This window comes from Pseudoliparis swirei, chromosome 15 (genome assembly GCF_029220125.1).
Source record: "Pseudoliparis swirei isolate HS2019 ecotype Mariana Trench chromosome 15, NWPU_hadal_v1, whole genome shotgun sequence".
NCBI classification, from domain to species: domain Eukaryota; kingdom Metazoa; phylum Chordata; class Actinopteri; order Perciformes; family Liparidae; genus Pseudoliparis; species Pseudoliparis swirei.
In genome coordinates, this window is record NC_079402.1 from 17,311,995 (window position 1) to 17,325,823 (window position 13,829).

At 45.9% G+C, this 13,829-nt stretch overlaps 1 protein-coding gene across 1 annotated transcript; it reads right to left on the reverse strand.

Annotated features, from left to right (window-relative positions):
* Positions 1 to 1,678: 1,678 nt before the first annotated feature.
* Positions 1,679 to 5,372, reverse strand: zgc:122979 (uncharacterized protein LOC641576 homolog). The gene is made up of 4 exons (XM_056432583.1): positions 5,195 to 5,372; positions 4,345 to 4,603; positions 3,465 to 4,012; positions 1,679 to 2,532 (listed from the first exon to the last, which is right to left on the reverse strand). Exons 1-4 carry the CDS (start codon positions 5,300 to 5,302, stop codon positions 2,299 to 2,301), a joined length of 1,149 nt encoding a protein of 382 aa, XP_056288558.1. The 5' UTR covers positions 5,303 to 5,372; the 3' UTR covers positions 1,679 to 2,298.
* Positions 5,373 to 13,829: the final 8,457 nt, after the last annotated feature.

A 13,829-nucleotide genomic window follows, 5' to 3' on the forward strand; every position in this document is an offset into this window, starting at 1 on the left:
TTTCTAAGTAGCACTTGAAACGCGTGCGGTCAGAAGGCTTCATCACAGTGACCTATACAACTAGGCCTTGGAAAGACAGAACCAGTACGGGACTGATGTTTCGTAGCACCGAGGTCTCTTCAGAATACACGTTTGTTTTTACAATCCTCTCGTTGGCCTTTTAGAAGGAAACACTTTGGTTGTGGGCATCGCAAAATTTAGTTACAACAGCGTTTTTTTTTTACAAGATGCAGTTCAGCAAATGATAGTTCCAATTAATATTAAACACGACATTAGAATAAACACCCTCACTCTCACACACGTGTGCTAATTGAACTACTGCAACAACTGTCCGTAGATATGTTCTCCGATTGCACTCCTGGAGGGTGTGCGACGTCAACAATGTTGGGGGGGGGGGGGGATCCTCGTGCTGCCAGATGTGTGCCTCCTCATGGAAAGTCTGTTCATCTCTGCACGAGTCTTACGAAGGCCTGAACGAACTGGATCAACGGCTCCTGGCCTTCCTGGCTGGCCTTGGAGCCAGGCGTGGGGGGCTTGGGCTGGGTGGAGGGGAGGACGCCGCTGGACGGAGACGACGGAGACGACGGAGAGCCCCTGCGGAAGTGGCGGGAGAGACTCGAGAGTAGCGTGCTCTGGTGGAGGAAAAGAATGACATCATAAATACCGGAGGCCAAAACCATCGATGTGTTCGTTCGTCCACCGCTCGACACGCTGGGACGTCCCTGCTCGGTTTCTTTTTATTTTCTTAAAGGAGCCTGGGATGAACTCATTGTGTGGTTTGATCTCTTCATGCATTTGAGATTTGTTGACAAGAAGAATATGTCGTTTAAAAAGCAAACAGAAGACTTCAGAACCGGCATTTAGTTAGATTTACTGTAGGTACTGGAGTTGTAAAAGTTCCTTTCTTTTTAAAGAAGATGCCTTTGTAAATAGTAATTACTGCGATTTAAATATGTTCCTTTTATTCCTCTGGCAGCATCAGACCACTAGCTTACATTTTCTTTATGAATAAAGATGAATTATTATATAGCAACAACAGTACAAGCGTTCTGATTGGCTAATGGGTCGTCATGCCAGCCACGTATTGCCCTCCTCGCTGGTCTGATACGGATCCGTATTGCCCTCTGACGTCATTTTCAAAATGAGCGATATTGATAGACATCAACAGCCAAGAGCAGTGGTCCTCAAACTAAGGCCCGCCTCCACATTTGGCCCGGACCTCTGAACAATACCAGAGAGGCCTTATGATCTTTTTTTCAGGCTGGCCACGCAAATCCTAGACTAGCCCGTTAAATACAACGGAATAAGAACTCTCTCTCTCTTCTCTCTCTTCTCTCTCTTCTCTCTCTCTATTCTAACGTCAGTAAACAGCTGGACAAAATTCTCACAATAACTCAAATAAATACCTCGTCGGATATTAAAACACATTTTGGGGGACTTGATGACAGAGAGAGTAACTTTTATTCTTAAATACTGATGAATGAAAAAAATGTGTCTCCAGCAAAAAGGGCACTTTACTCATCCAGGGCAAAGGGGCTGGTGCTTGAGCACCACGAGGGCTCTACCTGTGCACGTGCCTAATTCCCATCACATCTGTTATAGTTGAAGTCTTGTGTAGTCCACTTAAACACCTGCATATGTTTATCACAAAGAACCCAAGAGAACAGAAGTCAAATTGTATTTTCTTTATTTATCATGCATTTAAAACATGGCTATGTCAGGTAATGATACATCAACTGTCGGCTCGCCGCAGAATATATATATCTATATATATCTATATATACAAACATTTCAAATAATTCAATAGAACATTTGACAGATGAATCTCTCTTAGAGACAACATTTGTTTTGCATTTTGTACACAAAGTAGATCCTTGTACACAAGTATATTTTGCTATTGTAATAAATCAATGCAAAAGATCAGTCATATAACACCATATAACCATAGTAAAGTTTCTACCAATCAGGTTTCATGAAGTCTACACAGACTTGAATAGCACGCTGATATCCTGCTCTAGGTTTGCAGTTAACCTTTTTCTAATCTGTGGAGTCAACGGGCGCCCTCAGATACCAAAGACCCCATCAACCCGATCTAAACCCACTGCTCCCGTGGCAACGTCGTTGTGTCTGCAGAAAGTCATCTACTCGCTGAACTACAACTCTCCTTAAGCGCCGCCTGCCGTTTCCAAAACACAACAAGAGGTTGTGATCCACTAGCACCTTGAGCAAGGCTGCGTTTGCGATAACAACAACAGACGGTGAAGCCGTGTCAACCGGGTCTCTGAGTCACAAGGCGGGCTAGCACTGGGCCAGGCTGTGCTTGATGATCTCGCGAGACTGCGGCGGGATCCTGTCGGGGAAGAGCACCTGGAACTCCACCACCAGGTCGCCCCGCTGAGACGGGCTCTTGGGCAGGGGCAGACCCTCGCCCCGGAGCCGCCGGACGGCCCCTGGCTTGATGACGTCGGTGCACGGCAGAGGCATCATCCGGTTGTCGAGAGTCGGGACGTTAACCGTGCAGCCACAAAGAGCCTGGAGGAGAGGAGAGGAAGAAAAGAAAGTTAGTTCTGTCGTCCTGTTATATTTAGATCGAGTTTCATCACGCCCGACTGGAACGAAGCACACGTTGAACACATAAATCAATTAAATGCCTTTTTTTTTTTTAAAGTGTCAAGTTATAGAACGGATAAATATGGAGCGTTTGTCAAAAGCTCGACGATTTTTTTCTTCTGTGTTACGCAACAAACCGGTGGCACAGATGTGATCATCACGGCCCTATTTACAGGCTCCGTGTGGGAGTTAAGTGCTTCAGTGACTAACGGGAGCCATGGGGAGATGGAGAGAGCTCTTTTGAAATGCCACTCTCTGTGACTGCTGCCCTGCTAATCTGTGTGTGGGCTGGTGGAAGCGAGAGAGACGGGGCCGAGCCAAAAAGAGCTGCTGAGAGGAGTCTGCAGCGCACACACACACACACACACACACAGGGTGGCGGAGAGGGAGAGTGTGATTCGTCGGGGCAGTCGGCGCTGAGGCTAAATTTAGCTCCTGCTCTCTCTCTCACTCTGCAGGGGCCGGTGAGGTATCGGCGGCGTTGGCAGGCCCGCTGCTGTTCTGCTGGGGGGCCTGACAGCTCATTGTGAGGCGGGGGCTCAGATGCCTGAAAGAGGACACCGTGTTCTGTCCTCGGATTCTAATCGTGGGATATCACCCCTTCTGAATTTGGCAGGGCTGAAACCGTCTGAGGCCGATCGGCAATCGATTTCCTCTGGGGTGTCAGAGGATGCTTCGTTCTACAGTTATGTAAAGCATGAGACGTGGCGGGTGGGTGCTCGCCTATCTCTGCGTAGACGTCACATACATCTACTTATAGGCCTCGCATGTGTTTCGTAATGAATCAATACGAATCTCCTTGGTAGGAGTCTCTCTCTAGACCTCGACGTCTGACATAAATGCACCAAACTCACCTCCTTGAGGGTGATCTTGGCCGTGAAGACGATGTTGGAGCCGTCTCTCTTGTAGTGCGCGTGCTCCTGGTCCCGGAGGACGAAGGTGACGTCGGCGGCCGTGCTGTTGGGCGTCTCGTCTCCCTCCCGGGGGAAGGTGATCTTGGTCCCCGCTTTCCAGCCTTTCTTCACCACCACGTTCAGCACCTTCTCCTCGGAGCGCAGGCCGCCGCGTCCGTCGGGGTGGAGGCGGCCGCGGGTGATCTTCACGTGCTTGGTGCACCCCTGCATCACCTCGTCCAGGGTCACCAGCAGGTCGTGCACCACCTCGTCGCCCTGCAGCCGCCGCTGGCCTCGCCCCGGGCCGTCGGGGAACCCGCCCGCGTGGCTGTTGGGGAACCGCCGGAAGGGGTTGAAGGGGTCCTCCTCGGCGTCGTTGTCGTTGCCGAAGAAGATGTCGAAGTGGTCGGAGCCGTGGAAGAAGGAGGAGAAGGTGGCGTGGGGATCCGTGTGGGAGTTACCGCGGGAACCGTTGCCTTGGCCCGCCTTTGACTGTCCACTTTTAAGACCTAGAAAAACACAGAGGAAAGAGAGAGTCCATTTAAATTCATGACAATCGGCAGCTTGGCGAAGCACTGTATTTCTGTTCGAATAATCTTTTTTTTCTGAATCTGGAAGGTTTACTCATCGTCGGCTGTGGTTTTCAGAATAAAATTAAATAATTGCTCAGCCTCACAGCTGTCTGTGATGCACACGTTGAGCCGGTTTGGGTGGAAGTGTTTCAGTCCTCACATCAGTATTCAGCCTGAATGAATGCGTGACTAATTAATGCACCAGCCTATCCTCCAGTAGTTAAATGTCAGTTACTATTTGAGCCACTTCAATCAAATCTCCCTCTCACCTTCTTCTCCAAACTGGTCGTAGAGGCTTCTCTTCTTGGGGTCGGTCAGGATCTCGTAGGCTTCCGCGATCTCTTTGAACTTGTCCTCGGCGTCGGCGTCGCTGTTCTTGTCCGGGTGGAACTTGAGAGCCATCTTCCTGTAGGCCTTCTTGAGCTCGTCCTCGTTGGATTCGGGGATGACACCCAGCACCTTGTAGAAGTCCTTGCCGGTGGTCTTGATGGCCAGGCAGGGCGCGTCCGGCTCAGACTTGGTGCTTTCCTGTTTTTCCAAACAAAGAATAATGAGGCTTTAGAACATTTAGTTGGCATTCATAACTCTTTTTTTTCTCTCCTGATGATAAATAACTAATAAGCAAGCACAATTTAATATTCATCCTCTGGAATACAAATCAGGCTTCATGTAGCGGGCGTCCTCACAACTGCTGCATTATCTATTAATATGCAGAGAAATGTACCCCAGGCGGAGAGACTCTCTCTGGGAAAACACCCTCATCTCTGTGTTGCTGTGCAACTTCGTATACATGAATCGTATAGGCTGGTGCACAACATAAGGGAGGGGGGGAAGGGGGGGGGATATTTCCCCCAACTACCGAGATTCTCTGCAGCGATTGGCTGAGTGTGAAGTCAATGGGGATGCAATAAAGAGGGATGCCGCTCCACGAGAGCGGATGGACTAATAGAATATATATATATATATATATAATAATTATAATATATATATGTGTGTGTGTATATATATTAATTTGCTTTTAGAACAATTCAATTTACAAATGCATTAATAGAAAAAAAATAGTGACTTAAAAAAAAAAAGGACAACACAGTTCAATAATTCCCCCCATAAAGTACTCACCGCTGATGAGGATGATCCGCAGCTGTCGCCCCGGTGCATGCCCCGGACTTTGCACTTGACGTTGACATTTTTGTTCTTAACCCCGAACTGAGTCCAGATGAGAACCATGATGGTGGCGGTGAAGGAGGGAGTGCGTGTCGCTGTCCTGGTGCTGAACTCGCTGCTGGCTGTCGGGCTGTACGGCTCGTCCTGTCTCAGCTCTCCTCGGCTCTCCGTTAAATACCAGCGCGGCAGCTCCGGTACTATCCGCTCCCGCGCCCACGCATCGTGACCGAGCTTTCCCCGGACCCGCCCCCTTCCCCTCCTCCCGCCGCGCGGCGGTGGGGGGGATGCCGGTGTCCTCATGCTGCGGTCGGTGCAAAGCCATTGGTGCTCCGGCGGTGATCACGCGGATGCTGCAGCCTGCCGCTCCTTCTAGAGGCTTGCTTCCGGAGTTCTTGAAGGCAGCGCCGAGCAGACAGTCACGACTCTGTGCTTTTATTTATTTATTTATGGATTATTATTAATATGGCACAGAAAAAACCCAGACATTATAAAATCCTGGCTGTGCAGACCAACTCCAGACTGTCAGATGTCTGAACATGTTATGTTTATGTAATTTAGCTGTGGATGAAAGAATGCAGATGATTATTATTTTAATCAACGCCTATAATTCGGCACTGATTTTAACAATCGTGTGAAGGAGCAGGCTGATTTAGAAAAATCAGTCAGGGTTCACATGTTGACATAATGACACGGATGCATAACTTACAGTTTAATACAATTAAATGAAAAAGAACCAGGACTGGAAGACATATTCAGATACTTTACTTAAGCAAAATGAAATATATTCATGTAGAATTAGAAGGATAATTCACTGTGACATGTAGTGGAATAGAAGGATGTAACAGAATGAACAATACCTCACACGTGTGTGCATGCTCTGAATATAAATATGAGTTATTTGTCACTTTCCACCTCTGAATAGCACAGCAAAGAATATAACCTTGATGTATTGAACATCTTTTTAAAGTCCACACTGACTGACAGTACATGTTTTTTGTAATTTCCTGTATGAAAATGAATTGAGTGTCACACTCTGCTGTTATTGAGTGTCACTGAAAAGGTCAACACGCCTTACAGCAGCGTTTTTTATTTAATGGTCCCTGATTGTGCAGATATGCAGACACGATTCCTCCCCCGTAGTTCTGCATATCAAATATGTATCGTGCTTCAGACCATTCATGCAAATTAGCCATTTAATAGCCAACAACTGGAGGGGCTGCTTCCAGTCATGTAATTAAAAATGTGTTAAACCTTGTGTCTTTGGCGAGCGCTCGCATCTCTCGCTCCTGTGAAATGTCAAGATATCACCTCAAAAATCCTTTTGAGGGAGTTGATTGATGCTGATTGCCACAAACAGTAATGCACTTCTTTTTTTAAAGTCTGATGAGTCCATAACTTAAATAAAGTGATTGTATGAAAATGATTGGTGTTGGGAGACGAGTGGGAGCTTATGTCTGAGGTTTAGGAGCAAAACATGTCACTTTATGACTTATCTCTGTTTTTAGATAAAAAATCCCCAAACTCATCCGAGATCGCACCGACCTTTCGTTCTTCAAATCAAACCTCACAACCGCGTTTAATGTGTGACTGTGCTCGACGTTCTTACTGCGTTTATCTGTTGTTTTTATTGTAATTTTAGTTATTTTTATTGTATAGCTTCTAGGATGTTTTAATTGTGATGTAAAGTGTCTTAGAGTACTTCGAAATGCACTATATAAATGTAATGCCTTATTATTATTATTATTATTATTTAGGTTGAATATGATAACGGTACAATATCTTTTATAAAGTCAAAAATATTGGTGGAATTTGCAATAGCTTGAAAATGCTGCTCTCTTTCGTTGAAATAACAGTTAACAAATGAAAGATTATCAAATGTAGTCTATTATATAAATATATATATATATTTATGTGTATATATATATATATTAGACTACATTATATATTAATATATGTATATATTTATATTTACCTCTGTCAATGAATATAAAACAGCCTCATGAGCAGAGCCGGTTGGGTTGTTATATTATAAACAAACTATATACAGGAGACAATTCACTTGACTGTAGTTCTGTTATGAAGCAGAATCGAGGTGACTGTTGGGTATAGTGAAATATAAAAGTGAATATAGATAATGTTTAATGTCTATTAATAATAAGAGTTTACCTGTATTATCCACAGAGCACACAAACACACATAGTGTGCATTAAAACTCACAAGAAAAAAGATGAAATGGACTATACATTTATACACCATAACCTGCTCTCCCCCAAAACAACCAGAAAACCCTTCTTTCATTTCAATAAAAACAAAAATACACAACCCGTCCTCATTTAGGACCTCACCTCCCCCTCATAGCATCCATACAATCCCTAACAAAGAAGATATTTTGCAAATGTGAGAGAAGAAATGTGGTAAAACATCTCCCACACCGACATAATGGTGTTGACTTACAAATCATCACCACATGAAGTGCACTTGAATTCCACTTCCACTGTCATCAGGAGGGAGCCGGTTATTCTATTTGGAGATCGTACTACAAGATTACCACACAGCCGGCCCCGTCGCCATGGATATGGAAATCAGTGTCACGGGCAGCGTATACATACATGGCGATGCTTCCTCCGCTGTGGCGCCTCATGCATCCAATGAGGAGGTTTGGAGTTTCCTGGGGATTCTCCTTCCATCTCACAGGAAACCACGGACAAATTTGGTTTGAACATGCCGATCCGGGAGCGTCACCACGCAGCAGAGCGCAGCGCTCACATACTACTCGCAGATGGAGAGCGGCGGCGTGAATCACAGCACGGCGCCCACGGGAACAGGCTGATTGTGTGTTTGAGCCGCTTGTTTTTCTTTCTTTCTTTCTTCTTTCTCTCTCGTAGAAACACATTCAGAGTCGCCATGTCGGATGATGCTGCAGCGCCGAGCTGCTCACATGAGGCTTAGTGGTTCTCGTGGTGTTGTTTGGCCTTCTCACACACTCAGCGGAGCTTTATCGCTGCAGCTGGCGAATCTGTGGTTAGGAAAATATGAGTATATTTTTGGCTCGGGGCCTAATCACGTTCATCCTAAATAACCACGCTTTATGAAAAGCCAACATTTATTTTGACTTATTAATTTGATGAGGCTCAAAGAATCAGTGACTTCTTTTAAATCACTTTTTAAAACCCATTTTTATAAAGAAGCTTTGAAGTGATGTCGTCCTTTTACGCAGTTCTTTGGTTCCCCTCATTTAGTTTGTCTTTTTTTTGTTTTTTTTATATCTTATGATTCTATTTGTTTTGTCTTGATTCTCTGTAGAGCACTTTGTAAACTGTCTTTTTCTAAATAAAGTTATTATTATTATTATTAAGACTCAAAACAAAAATCAGAACCAGAAACTTTGTATTGTATTTACATATACAAGTCATGTCATGGTGGGTGGTGCAACAATAGACAATGACTTTAACAATAAACACTGCGATAATTAAAAATATAAGTATGCGGGCAGGTTTATTTAAGGTGAAGAATTATGTGTATTTTAGTGTATTAAAGTGTATTTAAGTGAAGAATTAAGTGATGTGCAGAGGGGTGACCGGAAGGAAATTTCCTGGGGGTGACAGTCAGTAAGTGGGGGACCCGGGCTCTGCTCATGAGGGTCAGTGGGGGACCCGGGCTCTGTCCATGAACGTCAGTGGGGGACCCGGGCTCTGCTCATGAGGGTCAGTGGGGGACCTGGGCTCTGTTCATGAGGGTCAGTGGGGGACCCGGGCTCTGCTCATGAGCGTCAGTGGGGGACCCGGGCTCTGTCCATGAGCGTCAGTGAGGGACCCGGGCTCTGTCCATGAGCGTCAGTGAGGGACCCGGGCTCTGTTCATGAGGGTCAGTGGGGGACCCGGGCTCTGTCCATGAGCGTCAGTGGGGGACCCGGGCTCTGTTCATGAGGGTCAGTGGGGGACCCGGGCTCTGTTCATGAGCGTCAGTGGGGGACCCGGGCTCTGTCCATGAGGGTCAGTGGGGGACCCGGGCTCTGTCCATGAGGGTCAGTGGGGGACCCGGGCTCTGTTCATGAGGGTCAGTGGGGGACCCGGGCTCTGTTCATGAGGGTCAGTGGGGACCCGGGCTCTGTCCATGAGGGTCAGTGGGGGACCCGGGCTCTGTTCATGAGGGTCAGTGAGGGACCCGGGCTCTGTCCATGAGCGTCAGTGGGGGACCCGGGCTCTATTCATGAGGGTCAGTGGGGGACCCGGGCTCTGTTCATGAGCCCGGCTGCCGACGGGAAGAAGCTGTTGGTGTGGCGGGAGGTCTTGGTCCTGATGGACCTCAGCCTCCTGCCAGAGGGGAGGGACCCGAACAGTGTGTCCAGGGTGAGGGGTCAGCTGCATGGGCCCTTAAAGCCACACACACTGGAAACCATTGCTCAGAGTTCAGTCACACACCTTAAAGCTTTGCAGTTAGAAAGAAAGCATGTCAACTTCAGCAACTGAGCTAATCATGCTAACCAATTCAACATTATTCCACCGTAAAGTCTTCTAACTTGCACATGGTACAATTGAACATATATCTGTAAAACAACTATATATATATTTCTTCTTCTTTTTCGTTGAGGAAGCAACAGTTTAAATGTACTAATAATAGATCTTTAGAATAAAGTACGTTAACACCAGTTCGACATCCCCTGTTCTGCCTCTGGTGTTCTCTCTTCCTGTTGATAATAAGATAAGATAAGATAAGATAACCCTTTATTCGTCCCACAGTCGGGAAATTTCAGGATCACAGCAGCAGGTGCATCTTAGAGCATTAATAAAATAAAACACCAAACACAATAACAATACTAAATACTAAAACTAAAATACTAAATTTACAGAGGAAACTAAATATACAAGGGGAAAACAAAGTAAAGTGCTGAGTAAAGTGTTTAGTTTGCCAGGATCTACAGCGATCTACTGCAGTTTGTTGTGCAGTTTGTTGTGCAGCCTGACAGCAGCAGGAAGGAAGGACTTGTGGTTCCTCTCCCTCAGACACCGGGGGTGAATCAGCCGGTGGCTGAAGGAGCTGTGCAGAGCTGCCAGAGTGTCATGCATGGGGTGGGAGGTGTGGTTCATCAGGGCCGAGAGCTTTGCCATCATCCTCCCGTCCCCCACCACCTCCACAGTATCCACAGGACACCCAGCACGCTGCTGGCCTTTAGCAGCTTGTTCAGCCTCGTCCTGTCAGCCGCTGCCATGCTGCTGCTCCATGGACCACTCCATAAAAGATGGCAGATGCCACCACAGAGTTAAAGAAGGTCTTCAGGAGCACGTTTTAACTCCAGTTATAAAACACTTTGTTCTGTGAGACTTGACGCTGCAGGAGACAAAGGAACGCGCTGCTGTTCCCTCATGAATGCAGGTCTCCTCCTCCTCCTCCTCCTCCTCCTCTCTCGTCTCCTGTGTTTCATGAGCGGTCGGAGACGCCCGCCGAGGACTCTGGGAGGTGAATCACGCTGTGAGCGCACAGCGCCGCTGCAGGGGAAGTGACAGCAGAACTCCTCTCACACATCCCACTGCAACATCCCGTCTTTCAAAAGGTCGCCGGATGAATCGACGTGTGAAAGTCCTCTGACGAAGGTCACTCGAACCGGCAGAGAGATATACTGGCGGGAGGGGGCGGTGTTGAGGAAAGTTTCCCTCTGTAATACCAAGTAGAAAACCCATTTGATTTGAGGAGGAATTGGGTTGAGGAGAAATGAGACATTAAAGAAAAACAAAACCTGTCATAACAAGTCATATTTTATCACCAGCCGAGGAGAAAACGAGACGTTCTCGTGTTTTTCGACTCCTTCCCTCGTCTCGCACCTTCTCCCCCGATGTACTGCGGCTCCCACGCATGTCTGGGAGTGTGACTGCCTCTCCGGCACCGGCTAGACGGCAGCCGTGTGCCGCGGGCAGATGGCAGCGAGCGCGCCCAGAGATGCGCTCCTATACACGTCAACATCGATGCAGACACGGCGTCCAGGCAGAGCTCCACGGGAACGAGTTCCATCAGACGACATCTTGACATCTTCTGGCTTCGGGGAACGAGGGAACGAGGGAACGAGGACAGAGGACAGAGGGAGACGGATGATGGCAGGAGGGGTTCTGTGAGGAAAGGGGGAAGGAGAGCAAAGGGAGGGAGAAGCACAGCAGGTGTCAGAGAGAGACGATAAGAGACGGGGCAGATTGGAGTACAGAAGGCGGTGATGGATGACTGCTGCCAGAGAAGAGGGTGTTTTCTGCCTGGGGAGCACTTCATGAAGTCCCCCCCCCCCCCACACACACAGCTCTCTGTCTCATGAAGGGCTCTGCTGCTTTTTAAATCAACTCACAGCAACCACCGCCGTGTGGTTTGGAGACTCCTCGTCATGGACGGATTAAGAAACCACGGGCCCCTGGGCCTGGACCTGTCAAGGGCCCCCCCCCCCCACCCCCGCAAAAAAATAATAATAAATAAATTTTAAAAAAGTTAAAAAAATAATAAGAATTTAAATTGTTTTTTTTAAAACATCGCTAACAAAACAATCCGTATGGAACAACGATACCAGAGCTGAGCAGACAACATAACGCGAATTATATGACCATGACATGAATGACTTAAGCCTAGCATATACCGGCTATGGCGCATCTTGTCATATCATCATATCAATACAAAGTTAACTAGAACGAGCACTCGGTAGAGCGCATACCTTCGCATATCACAAGATTGGGCATTGGATTATGAACATTTTGGCATTAGTTGCATGCCAATTGGATAGAAATTGACCGCGCTATGGTAAAAAGAAGATTTTGACCTTTTCATGACCTTGACCTTGACCTTTGACCCGATCAATCCCAAAATCTAATCAAATGGTCCCCGGATAATAACCAATCATCCCACCAAATTTCATGCGATTCAAGAAGATTTTGACCTTTTTCATGACCTTGACCTTGACCTTTGACACGATCATCCCAAAATCTAATCAAATGGTCCCCGGATAATAACCAATCATCCCACCAAATTTCATGCGATTCGGTTTAATACTTTTTTACTTAAGCGAATAACACGCATACAAATAAATAAATAAATAAATACACGGCGATCAAAACATTACCTTCCGCATTTTCAATGCGAAGGTAATAAAAGCGACTTCACGCAGAGGCTCTGGCTTAGGGGCCCCCTGAGCTCATGGGCCCCTGAGCTCATGGGCCCCTGGTGCCGGTAGGCTCGTTCGGTAATCCATCCCTGAGTAGGACTATTGGGGCCCTGTTACTGACATGAATGACTTAAGCCCAGCATATACCGGCTACGGCACATCGTGTCATATCATCATATTCATATCAATACAATGTTAATCACAGCGATGTCACGCGAGGAGGCTCAGGCCCAGGGGCCCCCTGAGCTCATGGGCCCCTGGGCCTGGGCCTGGTAGGCCCGTTGGTTAATCCATCCCTGCTCCTCGTCTCCTCTTTAGATAAATAACACCTCAGGACTACCGGTACATGACATGTAATCTATATTATTTCAAAGATGGTACATTCAAATCTGCTCGTTATTTTCCTCAATATTACTAGATTCATGAGGTTATAATCACATCCACAACACATGATGCATATTCAGTCCTTCTGGTCCGTTATTGATTGTCAGCTGCATTAAAGATCAATAATGGTTGACTGAAGTGCAACATTTTGTTTTTTTGTATTTGAAACAGGCAACTCAGTGTATTTGATCATATTTGTGTCGTGAATATGAGTTCAAGTTAATCTAATATAACTGATGAAATACACCCTACAACTTAGAATTATAAGCTTGGTCCTAGTTGCATTAACTAACTGTTAATATTAACCAACTACTTTTATTAACCTTGTATCATTTAGATACTACCGTACCCATCAGTTAAATTACAACTATAGCGCTACACCACTAATATGACAGCAGGGGCTGAGACATGACTTCTCATGTTGGTGCATGTGTGTGTTGTATAAATGTCGTTATTGATATTTCTTTAAGTCACTGTTAACATGAGTTTTGGAATATTGGTAAAATTCAAATGGATTTAATTTGCACAATTTAGTTGACAACTAATAACAGTTTTACTTACTCTACCCAGACTAATGACCTCTTAGGACATTTTAGTCTTTATAACACAGTATTGATAAAATACAGTGTTAAACATGCAGTAATAATTAATAGTGAATAAAGGATAATATTTTAAGTATATAGTATTTTACAGAATCATACTTTAAAACACAGTTAAAGTATCATTCTGGAAACCATAATTACAATAACACAGTTATACAGCACCAACACTGAAGCTGATTTGCTGTGAAGCGTCACAACAGAACATGTCACGTGATCAGGTTATATTTCATAAATAGTGATCTTTCCCTGCATAGTGCTGCCCCCTGCTGGTAAAATAGCATTACTGCATGACACTATTTGCCATTCAGAAACTATTTCTCACTGCAATGCCAGACATTTTATATAACAGACACGGTTATGTAAGAGAGTAAATAATAAGATAATAAGACTCCATCAACACAACATTCAGATAATTAGCACAAGTTCTCCTCTAATGACAAAGAGATCCACTGCAGCTGCTGACCACGACCAG

What these genes read in the sequence shown, in the direction of transcription:
- zgc:122979 (XM_056432583.1), bottom strand. Translation starts at nt 5,302, where the DNA reads ATGGTTCTCATCTGGACTCAGTTCGGGGTTAAGAACAAAAATGTCAAC. An exon ending in GCGGATCATCCTCATCAGCG is followed by an intron (nt 4,604 to 5,194) that starts GTGAGTACTTTA and finishes TTGGAAAAACAG; the next exon opens with GAAAGCACCAAGTCTGAGCC. An exon ending in CGACCAGTTTGGAGAAGAAG is followed by an intron (nt 4,013 to 4,344) that starts GTGAGAGGGAGA and finishes GTGTTTTTCTAG; the next exon opens with GTCTTAAAAGTGGACAGTCA.